General features: G+C 40.8%; 1 protein-coding gene across 1 annotated transcript; it reads right to left on the minus strand.

The window, feature by feature from the left end:
• Window positions 1–2: 2 nt before the first annotated feature.
• Window positions 3–10,358, minus strand: LOC311002520 (uncharacterized protein; the record flags this gene model as incomplete). The annotated part of the gene is made up of 7 exons (XM_083993911.1): window positions 3–2,246; window positions 3,505–3,598; window positions 5,612–5,776; window positions 6,872–6,967; window positions 7,097–7,281; window positions 9,108–9,303; window positions 10,229–10,358. The coding sequence occupies 7 exons, from the start codon at window positions 10,356–10,358 to the stop codon at window positions 2,183–2,185; spliced, it is 930 nt and encodes a 309-aa protein (XP_083850037.1). The 3' UTR covers window positions 3–2,182.
• Window positions 10,359–16,465: the final 6,107 nt, after the last annotated feature.

Genomic DNA, 16,465 nt, shown 5'->3' on the forward strand with positions numbered 1-16,465 from the left:
AAAGACATCTTTTAAATTATGACCCGGGGACGCAGATGATTCAAAGTTTTCTTTCCAGTGTTTGCTATGACATGTTGTTCAGTGTGTAAGTAGACCATGGAGATTTACTGCGTGTTAACAGACTTTAGTGTCTCGTCATTGTGAGTTTCTGGTTTTGCTTACACAGTCACGTTAGATTTTAATCTGCTTCTGATCTGAATATGCAACTGAGGTTAAAAAGAAGAAGAAAAAACTTTGTTCTGACATATACTTCTTTTCCACCTCTTATGATTGTTGTCAGTGCTCTTTATATAAATACAGTAGCCTACATCTACTGAATACAGTATAGAGATGAATGCAATTCTCATATTAAACAAGTGCTCTGGGCCAAAGTGTTACATCAGCTTATGTTCAGCATTGTGTTGCTTCTTTTATGATTTTATTTCATTTCAAAAATATTTGAATAACCTATATATTATTATGGGATGTAATATTGAGGTGGATGCTCTTTCCTTTATGTTTAAAACATGTACCGTACTATGCACTATTTTATGTAAAAACTAAAAATATACATGCATACAGTAAAAGACATTTCAAGAACATTGCATAACACGATTACAAGGGAAAACATGGTATTTGTTCACTTTGAAAGCTAAAAAGGCTTAAATTTACATGATTTTACCAAACTGGTAGATTGATATGAAAGCAGCAGTGTTGGTGTAAAGAAAAACTGATTTCATGGGGGTTAATTTTACTTGACAGAGGATTATTAAGAAATATCAATATCGAAAAGTGAGAACTGAGGAAAATCTCCTCATTATTTAAAGCAAACAAAGTGAAACTATGTGCATCTCTGCAGATGAGTAAGGCAACATCACAAGGCAAGTGGCCCACTGACTTGATCAGAAATGGATCATATTCAAGTATATATTTGTTTAATTCATGGCACTTTCTCTTGGCAAATGTATCTACGTATAAATCTTAATTTTAAGAATCTATGAAAAAGGAGAATCATATTAATTTAACCAAACAAAAAATATCTCTGTATTACTTCATTTCATTTCATGAATCAAATCAATTGGCAATAAATGTCTTTCCCCCCCTGAGAATACTAACATCATTATGGCTGCAGCAGAGATGGCTGTACTTTCCCTCTAATAAATGAGGAATCAGCTGATCGAATAAGACACAGGTTAAAGGCACAGCAGAGGTTTCTGAGCTGCTAAAAAAAACAAGTGAAATAACCACATCACCTGTGAAATACAAGTGAAATAGCTCTGCATTTCTTTTCTTAACACAGAGCAGTCTCTCATCACCTAAAATAAAAACACTTCATTCAAGAAATGACTTCAACATCCGCCTTTCACATCCCTTTTTTCCCTCTAATTTTCAAATTAAGAAAAATGTAAACAGTTTGCTTTACAGAAGCATACAAAAGTGGTTACAGACACTCAGCACAAGTTAGCTTAGGACATTCACATTTAAAAAAGACAATCAAGCCCTTAGAGTCTAAACTGGACTATTAACAGCATGTAGCGGGAAATTAAAGCAGGAAGTCGACCCGATCTGAAGAATAAATGTGAGCTTAAATATAATCTCGGTTAAAAAGCCTGTTGTTAAAACACTGTAATACCAGCTGAGAGTGTGATGATGGGAGGTTCATTACATGGGCAGAGCTTCCTGCATAAAATCAAGAGCATGGTTGTTTAGATTGTTTAAATTTACAGGCTTTTTCCACAGTAACACAAACAAGTCAACAAAAATGACCAATCAGGACTCAAGTATTTTTTTTTTCTTTTTTTAAATCCTCCCTTTTATCTTCCTTTTCCTTTCAAAGTAATAACCAGCACAGTTCACGGGCAAAGGTTGGACACTAAAATGTGATATTATCTTATTTTTTAAGCTCAAGGGGTTGCCAGATTTTGACTTGACTTGAAATATCACGTCACACACTGGATGTAACCGCACCGTTAGCAGACAACTATTTCTTCAGTCATCTTCCCAACACACAGAGAAGGACACTTGCGGCGGCATTTTCTTTTTCCAAGAAAAACAAAAAACAAACCAACCACACGGGCCGGTTTCACACAGGTCAAATTCACCTCTGATTACCCCCCACCCAGTCTCTGTCGCTCTCGCTGCTCCGATCCTCCCACGCCCACCAGCACTTCCAGGTGCAGACGCGGTGATTTCAGAGCCTGGATTATAGGTCTGAGAGCCCCTCTGCGTGTTCACTCAGCTCCATCGTGTAATAATCCAGAGGACGCCTGAGAACAGAGAGAAAAACGTCTGGGAAAATGCACATGCTTATCAAAAACAATGGGAGTCAGTGTCTGGCAATTAGAGCCACTGTCTCCAGTCTATTTCTGATAAAGACTCTTTAATTGACCTCAGAACTCAGTTTTATCTAACTCCACTGTGACTTGTTGCTTTTTTCACAGTGAGGTCCACTTATTATTGGAGTTTTCAAGCAGTGAAGATATACTGTAACTGCTGCTATAGTCTCCAATGTCTTGGTCCGCCCCAGGCGGCGGGTGCGGGCCATCACATTCTGGATCCATCCATTTAGACTTGCACTTTACCTATTTAAACTTGCACTTGCACTTTAGAAACTGGCACTTTATACCAGGCACTTTACAGATCACATGCAGTGCACTTTATGTATAGGTATGACTGTGTATATGATTGTGAATCATTGTATAATTCTTGTGCATTTCTGTCTGTTTGTGTGTTACCTGCCAAGGGACTACGGATGCAAATTAGCAAGTTGCTAACTCTGACGCATTTACATTTGTGCACACGTACGAATGTTCATTAATGTGTATTGTCCCTTTAAAAAAAAAAAAAAGAAACATTAGTGTGGGGAAGTAACTCTAACGTCTATATTCCTCTCAATTGTTCAATGTTTGTGTAAAATGTGAAGATAAAAAAGGTCTTGCTCTTCCTTTCCGAGCTGCAATCTGACACCGAAACCTGACATTTACTCTTGACATTTCACTCTCACAATGTTGGGCTTTTCTACTAAACTGACACTTTGCCAGAGATATGGATTAAATATCCACAGGAAAAAAACTACGTAAATATTGCAAGGATCTTTTAATCTCAAATTTACATTGTAGAAATGTACCCAAGGCTGAAACCAGAGGCAACAAACTACTTCCCTTGTTCCCGAGGCCCCAGAGCCTCATGGGAGGCAAAGGTCCACACTTGTATGAAACTATTATTTTTTGGTATTATGTGGTTCTTGCAAAACAAAACTAAAAAATGTTCTTTCCCTAATATTCAAAAGACTTCTGAATGCAACAACCTCTTCAAAAACAAAATAAATCATAAATGTGAACCCGCTGGAGCTTAATCAGAACTACACACCTTTGTTTGAATATCCTATTCATATCTGCTAATCACAGTGTTATGAAAAGAAAAAGTCAAGAGTTTAACATTAATGATTTGGTTTTGTGAGGATTTTTCTACAAGCAGTGACTGGATTTGTGCAAGAGGAAAATTGCAAATAATTGGAGTTCTCACCTCCTCCTGTAGAAGTATGTGAAGAGAGCAGCTCCGAGTCCCAGCAGCAGCAGCACTGCTATTATCAGGCCGATCTGCAACCCCAGAGTAGATGCTGGGAGAGAAATAAAGTAAAAGGTCAGTTCCTCTTCCTGCACAGGTTCGGCTTAATGGAGCTTTCAAAGAGCAACAGGTGGTGTTTCCTTGATGGGTTGCAGAGCACAACACAAAGCAGAGAACCTGTTGGACAGTTCGTCTCAGACTGTTGCTGCATCACAGCGCAACAGTGATGTGAGAAAGTGAAATTCAGATTTTCTTCTTTTAGTTTTTCTAGTTTTGTGTTTCCCAGATGTATTATCAGAACCGTTCACTGGTACAACATTTAAATTCATAGGACATTTAATATCAAGCCTTCAAATCAGCGCTCCTTTAGCAGCTTTGTCAAAAATAAAAGAAACAGTGTAGATAAGAAAAAAAAAACTCATGCTGCTGAACTTGCAGAAACCTATGAATGTGAACAACCACAGCCTCATTTCATGCTGCATGATGCAGACCCAGTTTTCCGCTCAGTTAGAGCAGTGAAGTCAGTGAGGGATGGAGGAGCTGCAGCTCTTCCTTTAACAGACGACTGCGTCTCGGCCCGCTCCTCTCACTCTCTCATCACCTAACACACACCAAGTCCATGTTCACACTCTTCATTTCCCTGATTGAGAGAGACCAAAATTCAAGTGCTTTCAAAAAAGATAATTACAGCTCCCAAATGAAGGGCTACACACCGTCACTGCATTCACCAGTCGTTGTAGCTTCATAATGTGATTTCTTAATTATAATCATTTCATTTTCACATAAGACAGACTTTATAAAAGTGCTGTCATCACTAAGATGAGAGAAAGTGTAAAGGACCTGGATGTGAAATTTGTAATTCAATAAAACACACGATGTTTTCAGTCTTTTTTTCTTTTAAATCTTCCAGATGCAGATGATGTACACATGACTGTACTAAGAATGAAAAAAACAAACATCCTACATATTCAACTATCAAAATAAGAGCATGTCACCAAAGTCGCACGCAAAGTTAATGTAGGATGAAGTTCTTCCTGTGTCATGAAAAAAGGTCTTGAATACCGACACTGGCATGTACTTAAATTCTACTTTAGAGAGAATGAATCAAGGTAGTCTGGCTCAATATTCAGACCAACGACCAGGGTTCAATGAGGCTGAAGAAATTAAAAAGAGATAAAAAACCAAATAAGTTCCTACTTTCATCTGTGCTGAACGAAGAGCGAAGCGTCTGGAGTAGAATCATTTTGTGCTCACAGACTGAATCAATACATGACATTTCACTGGAGAACTGGCTTCTTGTTTATCACATCTGTGAGAATGTTTCACTTTTCATTTGAGATTCTTGTGTTTTTTTTTAACAAGTCATGCTGGGAATACACTGCCAGCATTGTGTCTACTGACTCTGTCTCTCGACTTAAGAGTTTGCAGGCTCCTGAAATGTTGGATTTCTTGTCATTATAATTTTGTCCCTGGTTTATTTTTAAACAGAAAACTTCACCAAAGTGCCACCTGCTCCACACGAAGCTGCTAACATGGTGTAAAAATATGTACATTTTTGTATCATGTTCAGATTCAGCCTCAATCTTGATAATATACAATCAGTGCTTTATTTGTTTTGTTTTATGTTATTTGTTTTGGACAAGGATACAATCTGCCTGTGTTTCAATTTGTGCTTAACACCTGAGGTTTGGTCTGTTGGAGTTGGTCATAACAAGCTGGAAGAGGTTCAAGTGCCAGTAAAGCTACATATGGCCAATAACTAAGAACTATTATTCATTAACATTAGGTGATCTGTGATCTTAACGCAACTGTAGGAGCCATGAATGAGTAAAGTTAAAGGCATAGTTCAACATTTTGAAAATTGGCCCATTGCCATAATCGCTATAGTCATAGCAGTAGCCTGTAAAATTCCCTTTGTAAAGGCTTTATTACATTACATTGCTGGATCGCTGGGTTAATGAGTCTGATTAGTACCTGTTCACTTTTTGATGTGAGGATGAATTAACTGTGACAACAAGCATTTTAACTGTCTGTCTGTTGTTTGGCTTGTGATGCCGGTGGTCACCTGTACTTGTGAAGCGGTCCGTGGTTGGAGAGGAGCAGACGTCTCCTTGAACTGAAGCAGGATTCATGTGAGATGTCTGGATGATGAGAGCCTTCTGGTGGTCGGACAGCGCCTGGATGTTCCCCCACACTCGCAGCCAGCCGGACACGCAGGAAAAGTTGGCTCCTTGAACAAGAACGAATGAAGTGTTTCATTTTCTACACATTACACTGCTCAAGATGTGATTCTGCTACTTAGCAGCAGAGTAGATGGTGTGAAAAGGAAACGGGAGATGGCTTTGTCCTGAAGAGTGTCGTTAATGATGTGTGTGAGGAATGCAGATGTAATAATGACAGAATGACAGCTATAGAGCCCATGTATCACTACATGATTTTCCTTCGGTTTCAGTCCTATAAGAGTTTAATCAATCTTGCTGTGAAAAAAGTTACACTTCAAAAGATCTTGCACTCAGTTCTAGTGAGACTCTGAAGTGTTTCTGCACTGACTCCTGCCGTTAAGACCCTGCAGCGCAAAGTAAATAGAGCCAGCAAGATCATCTGTGCCCCCCCTGCCCTTCCTCACACCCGTCTCACATGTAGAGCTATCAGCATTGCTGGTGACGCCTCTCACCAACAGTGACAGTGTTTATAACTAATAGATCTTTATTGTCATTATGTAAAAACAATGAAACTTCAATTTAAATTTCCCCTCAAAAACCAATGGTGACAGTGGTCCATAACCTCCTCTTTAATTCTTTGAATGGACAGAGAAATAGCTCAGTAATAAGCCTGTCTAGTCTTACTTATTACTAATAGAATTACCAACCAATCACCTCACAGGAAATAATGACCCAACCTTGTGTTCCTGACAGACAGCGAAGATAGATGGACTATTTTTGCAGAACAATACATCACAGTGAAATTGCCCTTTGACATAAAATTACATCCTCACTTCATCTTTTCATTCATTTTGGCCTTATTATGCCTTTATTATGATAGGACAATGTGAGAGACAGGGAGTCAGGGGAGAGAAGGATGGGGATGGCATGCAGCAGTCATAGTTTTAGTTTCCATATTTTTTAATTTGTCTGAATTTATTGGAATATGCTGATCTTCCTCTAACTTTTTATTCTTCTCTAACCTTTTATACTTTTTAAGACTATATTCTATTCAATTATTTCAATTTTGAGAGAAGCCACATCAAATTTCATTGTAAAGTGGCATAAAAATACCCTTATTAAAAATCAGCTAAATGTGGTGGTTTCAGATGAACGTGCCTCACCTTGGAGATACAGAGCAGAGATGCCACAGTCACATCTCTTCTCCAGGTAGTCGGCCACCTCTGCGTCCCTCTTCCCCTGTATCAGACCCGTGCAGTCTGTGGGAAGCAGACAACAAGCAGTCGACTTTAACAACTACAACAACAAAACACATCATCATCCTCCACAGGCTCTGTTCTGGGCCACACTTTATGCATTTTGGTTCTGTTTGATTTACGATCCCTCACCTCCCGACTGTTCGTGCCTGTCGCTGGAGAGGGGGCCGAGGCAAAGGTCGATCTGACTGGAGAAGGCGGGGCTTGGACAGAGGTTGGTGCTGTGAGGCGTGGGGGAGGAGCTTGTCCAGGAGGCGGGGCTTCTCACCTCGCAGCAGGAACACCGGCTGAGCGAGACGGGACCGTCTTCCACCGACCTGCACGTACAGTACATGCAGCAGGAAATGAATGTGTAGTGTATTCATCCCTTGTCAGCAGTGAATGAACAAAATGTATGAATTTCAAGGCATGATAAAGTCAAAAGCTCATGGATAGCTAGATAACGTAGAGAGTCGCCATACACACCAATTTGTTCAAAGCAAAGTTATAAAGGTAAAATCTATCTGCTTAGTAGTGTAATAGTACATATGAGAAAGAACATATATTCATTTTTGATTACAAAGTCATTACAAATGACTCATTCGTATTTAAATAATAATACCACCACCACTTGCTGTTGCTGAAGTGAAGGAAATCAGTGTTCATTACTACCCAGTTGTTGTGTGCAGTCTATTATTTTCTGAAGAATAATTATCAGCATGTGTCTTCATACATTCCATACAGTACATGCTAGATTTTTTCTCACGTTCTCCTGAGCTGCAGTGAATACGCATGCTGCTGAGTCGATCATGCTCACACAACCAGGGGTTCCTTCACATTTTAAGTGTTACCCCCTGCTGAGTGTGACTGATTGAACTGTTCACCTCAAATGCTGTTTTTCCTGGATTTTTTTTTTTTCGTCACTACTTCAGGTTGCTTCAATCACACATGAAGCACACATGCAACACGTGAGGCCGATCAATCACCATCATATACTCAGCTAATCTGTCTTACTTTTCCCACAAGTTTCCACATGGTGAGATTTTATGTAAATGCCAAGATGTTAAGAGGCAGCCATGTCCAAAAATATCAGTGAAAACCCTGAGAACTGAGCCATAAACACTATTATTAGCTCCACCTGTCCTTTTTTATGATTGACAGACAGTTACATTTATGATTTGTTAAGTGCATCTTGTGCCAGTTAGAAGTGCAGTAGCCGTTACCATGGGTATCTTCTTCCTCTAAAGGTCCAGTGTGTAAAATGGGGTGAAAACCGTGACATCTAGCGCTCAGATTCTAGATTGCAGTGCTCACTCGCTTGTGCTCACTCCTCCTATCGGCAAAGTGACGGTGGCCTCCGAAGACAAAAAAACTTGTGCGTTGATGATCCATAACCAAACTTTCAGGTGTATACAGGGGTGCAAACTCATCAGGGGTAAAAAAAAAAAAAAAATGTGACAAGATATCGAGCCCCTAGGGGGAAATAAAAAAAACCAACAACTTTAAAGGTGAATTTACAGTCAATTTAGCATGAGACTAGGGTCCAGATTTACTCAGGTTTGCACAGCTTTTGCTCGTGTTAAACCTGCACAATCTGTCTCTCTGTTTGGTTTTGAAACATGTGAAGAGTTATACAGTATAACTCAAAAACTTCTCACTATTCTCTATACCAACAAACTACTAACTCACTCTCTCTGCTGTTTCCTCCTCCTTCTTGGTTTATTTAATGCGTGCGAAAGCCGCGAAATGCGCTCTCTGGCTGGCTGGATTTTCCGTTCGGGCTGCCGTACAAACATGACGGCACAAGATCGCGACACTCTCTAAAGCAAGACCCTTGCTATATGTATAGAATAATTATGAGGCTACGAAAGCCAAACAAATTTTATTTTATAGCGATTATACACAAGAATAGACAAGAATATTCAGATTTTGCCAATAAACCTTGCCAAATATTACACACTGGACCTTTAAAGTAGAGCAAGCTGTGACCAATAACAATGTCCATGTCCATGTTTTCTGGTTCTTTGTAAGATAATAAGATAAAGGCCTTTTTGTGGCAGCTTCAGCAGTCAGGTTATAGCTTTCATTGAGTTCAAGACTGTGAAACTGAGTAAAAGTTCAAACCTGTTAACACTGTCTAATGTGTTGTGTGTGAGTGTTGTACCTGAGAGCTGGAATCACTTGTCTCCCTCTGCTGGTGGACAGAGAGGACAGCAGCTGCTGGTTTTCACTGAACACAAGAACATCTCTCAGACTGGAGTTGGTCAGAGCCGTGCCAGCTCTGCAGACACTGAACAGGTCGTAGCACAGGACCACCGCTCCACGCACCGGCACTGTGGAGCCATCTGGGAAAGTCTGATCTATGCAGGAGAGAGAGGGGGTGAAGGAACGTACACAGAGATGGCAGGAATGAGTATGGGGGAAAGAGAGACAGAGTTAAAAAAAGAGAGAAGATGGGAAACCTTTGCAAACAATTCTTGAACAAAAGCGTCTTCAATGGAGCCAGATCGCTGACAGATTTTGGCATTGTAATAAAAAATTTGGCATTGAAAATAAAATTTGGGATGTCTTCTTTTTTTTGTCTTGTGTTTGTTTTGTATTTATTTATTCTTATTTATATATGTTGTTGTTGTAGTTGAGCTCTTTCTGCTCTTGTCTTGTTTTTATGTTTTCTGATGGAAACTAATAAAAAGTTGAAAAAAAAGAAGAAAAGAAAATTTGCCATTGTAATAAAAGTTGTATTGACACTGAAACAAGTATTGGCATTGAAAAATGTTCCACTGAAAAATAAAACACAGGCATAAAAAATACAATATTTGATTTGGATTTTTAAAAATATATTATCATGTGTTTTTCAATGTCAGTCTTCAGATTTATTCTTCATGTCCGTCTTTTTTCAGTGTTTGTTTTTTTTACACTGTCGTTCTCACTGGTTTTCAGTTTCAATCTTTTTCTTTTTTCAGTTTCAAGTTACTGGCATGGTTTTGGCGTGGAGGGGAGGGTTTGAGGGGAGGGGCTAGGGACACGTGAACGCGCCTCCAGGTTTTAAAAAGTGACACTGAAAAGAGATGGACATGAAGAAAAAATCTGAAGACTGACATTGAAAAAAACATGAAAATACATTTTTAAAAATCCATATAAAATATTGTATTTTTTATGCTTGTGTTTTATTTTTCAGTGGAATATTTTTCAATGCCAATACTTGTTTCAGTGTCAATACAACTTTTATTACAATGCCAAATTTTATTGTCAGTGATCTGGCTCCATAGCCTTCCACTGTCTCACCTGCTCCAGTGACATTTCCAACAATGTAGAATCCATCCTGGTCGATGGATCCGGTCAATGGAAGAGCGATCACAGTCCCGCTGCGCTCCTGGTCGAACACACTGAGCACCAGGCCCTGCAGACCTGTCATCGGGGGCCCGTGCAGCTCCACAAACGCCCTCTGTTGGCTGTGATTGGTCCAGTGGCCACTAGCCACCTCACTGAGGACCACGCCCTCGGGGGCTGGCGGCGGGCGGGGGCAGCTGTTTTCCCTCAGAGGAGTGGGTGGAGCCACCTGTGGTGATTGATACATTTTTAATGTTTAGTATTTTAACAACTTATATCTGTGATATATCCACTAATTTGAGACGAAATTAATTCAATTATTAATACAAAAAGAGAAAATATTTTGTTAAGAGGAACTATATGTAAGTCTGGTTGCTTTTCTGCTGTTTTGCTAACCCTCCTCCTGGCCATGTGCATTTGTTTACAACGAAGCCGGCGAGAAAGCAATCGGTAGAGCGGTAGATTACGTTATATATCATATACAGTGTTATGATGTGTATATTTGTGTAGTTTAATCTGTCATAAACAAGAGATTACAGGTTACGGGGTGCGTTTGTGTCATGGTGCGCAGAGACCAGAGCTGGGACACTGGGGTGGTGGCACTGATCTTGCAAAGTTGTTTTTCAGCAAAGAGAAGCTATGTGGAAGGGAAGGAGCCTCCATTCTCTCTGTAACAAGTTAAAGCAGAAGTAAGCGATCCGGTCGTTTTGGCTAATGCTGCGTTCCAGGTAGGCTTTTGAAACCGTAAATTACAGCTTCAAGTCACAACTTACAACTTTGTAGCCTTTCAGGCAACCCACTCGTGTTTTTCCGACCTGTTTTACTTGTGAAAGTGCACTATAACGGCCACTTGTAACTTCCGACCCGTGAACTCGTACCAGATCGAACTGGTACGAGTTCACGAAAAACACGAGTTACGGGCTGCCTTGAACGCACCATAACGTCTTGTCAGCCGATGGAGTTAGCAGCCCCCGCCCTCGTCATGGATCTATTGGTCCTCGTCCCTACGTCACCACATTCAGGCGCATCCCTTGGCTGCACACACAGCCCTGCATGCCGTTCTCTCTCCTCATTGGATAAAACTTGTAGGATACGAGAAAAGTTTTCTCCTCGGCTCAGAGCAGAGTGACTGACAGACCCGTGTTTCGGTCCAAACACTCTATGTAAGTGATTGCTGTCAGAAGATATAACTATTTAAGACTTATTAACACAAAAATATTGCTTACTTCTGCTTTAAGCCATTTATGAAACCATCACAATTACTCCAAAGTTGTTTAATTAAGGTAAAAATGTAGCACAGTTAAAGCAGATATCAGCTTCACGGCCGTTTCGGCTAATGCTGCGTTCAAGGCAGGCTTTTGAAACCGTAAGTTACAGCTTCAAGTCACAACTACGACTTGGTAGCGTTCCAGGTAACCCGTAGCTCGTGTTTTTACCATCCTGTTGTCTGTGAAAGTTCCCTATAACGGCCACTCGTAACTTCCGACCCGTGAACTCGTACCAGATCGAACTGGTATGACTTCACAGGAAGGAAAAACACAAAGTACGAGTTTCTTTGAACGCACCATGAGTTAGCAGCCCCCGCCCTTGTCAGGCATCAATTGGTCCTCGTGCTACGTCACCACATTCACGCGCATCCCTTGGCTGCACACACAGCCCTTCATGCCGTTCTCTCTCCTCATTGGATAACACTTGTATCCCACAAGGAAAATTTTCTCCTCGGGTTACAGCAGAGCAGAGTGACGGAGAGACTTGTGTTTAGGCTGAAATACTTCATGTAAGTGATTGCTGACGTAAAATAGGACTATTTAGGACTTATATTAACAAAAACATTCCACTGATATCTGCTTTAAGGTACAAATCCTGCATAGTTCCTCTTTAAGTTGTGAAAATCTGGAAAAGTATTCCTATGATGACTGATTTGTAATGACTAGAAATGAAACTTTCTGCCATGAGAGTTTCTACCCCTTCATTAGAATTAGTCAGGACTGACTTCCTGTTTTATTGAAACAAACTCTGAAATCTTTCCCCTTTGTACTCACTGAGAAAGCAGACAGGTCGTGAGGGTACAGGCCTCTGCAGCGACTGAGGGCTTCATCCCCAGGCAGAACTTCTGGATCCTCCAACAGAGGCAGCTGACCTGGGGTCAGAGCTTTGCTCAGCTCCAGCGTCCCTCTATCTGATCCCCTCTGCCGGTACACCACTGCATCCAGCAGGCCCTTTGTGGGAATCCCCCTCTGCGAGGCAGACGGGGGTCCAAAAGGGCTGCGGTAGAGCGCCACGGCATCCGGTCCATTCTGGATTGTATTGGGAGGCAGGCGGAGCGATGGAGCTGGCACCAACCTGTCACTGCCCAGCAGAAAGTAACCCTTCGAGGTGGTGAAGTGTCCGCTCAGGCTGATCTCCCTGTAGGGTTTGCTGGTTTGTGCAGTGAACAGCAGGATCCAGATCCCCTGCAGGGACACTCTGCGACCCGATGGGTGCCAGAGCTCGATGTACTCTCCGTCCTCGGCCGCGCCAGGCGTGTCAGTGTTCAGCTCGTTGATAAGGAAGTCACTGTTCCCCCATGGTGGGAGGTGGGGCGGTGTCTCCGTACCTCCCGGAATAACTAAAACACAAAACAAAAGGTTTAAATGATTTTTCAGACGACATTATTCACTTTTCTTTTTTTCTTTTTAAAGTATTTTTTGACAGGACAGTTGAGACAGACAGGAAATGGAGAGACAGAGAGACAGAGACGGCCATCGGAGGAATCCAACCAGGGCCGCTACAGTGAGGACTGTAGCCTCTGTATATGGGCTATAAGACTCACTTTTATTGAAAAGATACAAAAACAGTAACAAAGTACAAAGTAAACATGAAGACACAGAGCTGCTCAATTAATTGGAATGTAATGTTTGGTACAAGTCCAAAGAAAAATCAATTAATTAATTTTATATTTTAAAATATAAAATTAAAATGTTCATTTGAAAATAAACAAAAACGCATTATGTTTTTTGCATATTGTGCATCCTTAAAGGGATAGTTCACTCAAAATTGAAATTTCACTCATTATCTACTCACCCTCATGTCGACTAAGGGCTGGGAGAAGTTTCAGAGTCCTCCGTGCCTTCTCTGAGTTACAGCGGGGCTCCGTGCAGCACTGCATGTCCATGACGGTAGCAAACGGGGCTCACTTTTCTTCGTCCAAAAAGACACACCAAAAAACATCCAAATACCTCCATAGTGCTTGTCTGTAATGTCCCTCTTGTATTGAAGCCTGACATGAAAAAGTGTTCCGAAAAAAATTAAATAAGTCTATATTTTAAGCTTGTTTGTAGCGGAAGTTCCCAGTGTCTGTCAGTGCAAATCTCGCACGATTTGCATTGATACCCACGGCTCCGCAAATGGCACGAGATTCCGGCAGAGCAACACTGGGAGCTTCCGCTACAAACAAGCTTAAAACATATACTTTTTTTTTTTTTTTCGGAACAATTTCTCATGTTGGGGCTTCAATACAAGAGGGACATTACAGACAAGCACTATGGAGATATTTTGATGTTTTTTTGGTGTGTCTTTTTGGACGAAGAAAGCGTGAGCTCCGTTCTCAACCATCATATGGACATGCAGTGCTGCACGGAGCCCTGCTGTAACTCCGAGAAGGCACGGAGGACTCTGAAACTTCTCCCAACCCTTAGTCGACATGAGGGTGAGTAGATAATGAGTGAAATTTCAATTTTGAGTGAACTATCCCTTTAATATAAAGCTTAGCTTAGCATAAAGGCTGGGAAACAGCGAGCTTCACTTTAGGTGACAAACATGCCTTGCAGCATCGCTAAGTCTCTGGTCAAGAGGTGAAGTGCTGGGCTACTTCTTTGTTAGGGTGCAGTGACTTCCACTGTATCATCTGTTACTGTTTATCAGTGAGTTTTACGCCTCATTGATGTTAGAGACAAACAAGGCCCTCTCTGTTCTCTGTGTTCATTTTCTCCATATTTGTGTGTTTTTGCTAAAAGCTCACAGACACTGATGAAGCGAAGCAGCACTTCTGGAATCGATCAGGGCAGTGAGGTCGGTGTTCCAGTGAGACACAAACAAGAAATTGTTAAAAAGGTGCAACTTTTTGAGGAGAACTTTATTGTTGCCATGTCTGTTCCCTTTTACTCCAAGCTGCCATCTATTACTTAACATCAATTGCTTCCTGTCTTACTTCAGCTAAGCTACACTAGATAACCAGATGAAAGCTCCAGTTTCATAACTAACTAGAAAATATTAGTGGTATCAGTCTTATTCAATTCTCATCCAAAAATCTAATTAGCATATTATTCCTTTGATTGCAACAGTATTGAGTTGATTAAATAGAAAACAGGTAGCAATTAATTTTAGTGCTGATCTGAAGAGGAGAAATTTGGTTTTAATTTAATTACAGCTCATTTTCACCATCATGTAATGACTCTCCAATAACATTTGTGGAAAAATCTGAATCTACAACAATTAGCTTGCTTATTTTTATTTTTATTTTTTTAACACGTATAGGAGAGGATCCTTACAGAGCACAGGGTTTCCTGCAAAATCCAACCACATAATAGTATCTATATGCAATAATGCTATGGTATAATATAGTTAGACACTGTGCTGATGTTTTCTCAAGTTCAATATTTGTGAAAGGAGAAATGTACAGAGACAAACGGCCTTATTCATTTCTCTTGAAATCAGTTCCTTCTGAGAGCAGAATGACTCACAACTCTTTAATTTTCAAAACTTCTACTTGATCAAATCAAATCAATTTATTTATAAAGCACATTTAAAAACAACAAATTACAGACAAAGTGCTGTACAGAATAACCGTGGCTGGCAGAGCCAGGAAAATTAAGAGAAAAGGACACACATGGGGAGCTGACACCTGATGACATCACAAAAACCAGCACTTCTTTACCACCTTGATCCCAAAAAATATGAAATTGAGAAACAGTGACAGTGCTTTTCTTCTAGTCAGATAGGAAACACAAGTTACTCAAGGAGAAAGGCAGACACTGACAGTGCTGCAACATGTCTGTTGTGACTTACTTAAAATACATAACAAGTCAAGAGTTGTTGCATTTGATAAAAATCAACAAGGCTCTTCGGTCAGTATGCAAACAGTGTCATGGAGCATTGCAAAAGAGGACAAGTGGAAACAACTCAAACTGATCTAATCAATTCAAAGACAGGGATCTGGCTGGTACACAGGTGAGTGAGGCCTGACATCAGCATGATCTTATAATAAGTGGATAGCTACAGTACGTCAGAGGTGTTACTATCTCTGAATGCCTCTACAGTTACCACATGTGGTCTCACTTCCTTCCTCTAGACACCAATAAGTGTGTTACAGTAGGAGCCACATAGAAATTCCCCTGCCATGCTGCTGCCATGCTGTTCCCATGCTGTTCCCATGAGAGTTCCAGCAGAGCTCCAGCAAAGTCCCAGCAGCTGGAGTGACCCCCTCCTTTTCCTGGGTGTGACTAGTTTTTACTGGAACTCCACCCATTCAATGAAATACATGACATGACCAGGAGATGGCGCTTCTCTCACAGAACAGTACATATCGCCAGAGGCGGCAATTAAAGTGCCGCCCGCTGGTGGTGAGTGGAAATTCACATAATTCATAGAACCACGAGTACATGTTTGATTTAAGAAGTGAAATTATAACAGACCTAGCTACTGGAGATGCGCTGGCCACTGTTTTATCTGGAAATAAATTGTTGTAGCTAATAATACCTACTGTCAATTTTTTTTATCACAATTTATTTACTGTGACTCTACATTTAAATAGGAAAAAACTAAGGGAGTGATGAAAGCCTTTTTAAGATGTTTGCAGTTGCAGGTATTCAGTGCATGCCTTCGACCAGGGAATTAGCATTATCATTGCTCAATCTTTTGTTTGCCCTAATGGGCCACCTATTGGTCACCCATTGTCACACAAATCGCACAGAGCCTGCAATGGAGCTGGCTGTTCAACTTTGAAGGAGGACCGGGGGAGGGGAGGTTATGTTGGAAGGCTAGCTGGACCAGACTCTCTCCTGAGCAACAACACACCCCAAACCCCTGAACATTCACACCTGCTCCAGAGCATTACCATCTCCAAGCATCCCCCACTGCTTTGACTATGAATAGATTAGAAAATGAGCAGGTATTTCCTTAGAAGGTCCTGCTTTAAACATTTTTATTTTCATG

Source organism: Trachurus trachurus (genome assembly GCF_905171665.1).
Source record: "Trachurus trachurus genome assembly, chromosome: 19".
Taxonomy (NCBI): Eukaryota; Metazoa; Chordata; class Actinopteri; order Carangiformes; family Carangidae; genus Trachurus; species Trachurus trachurus.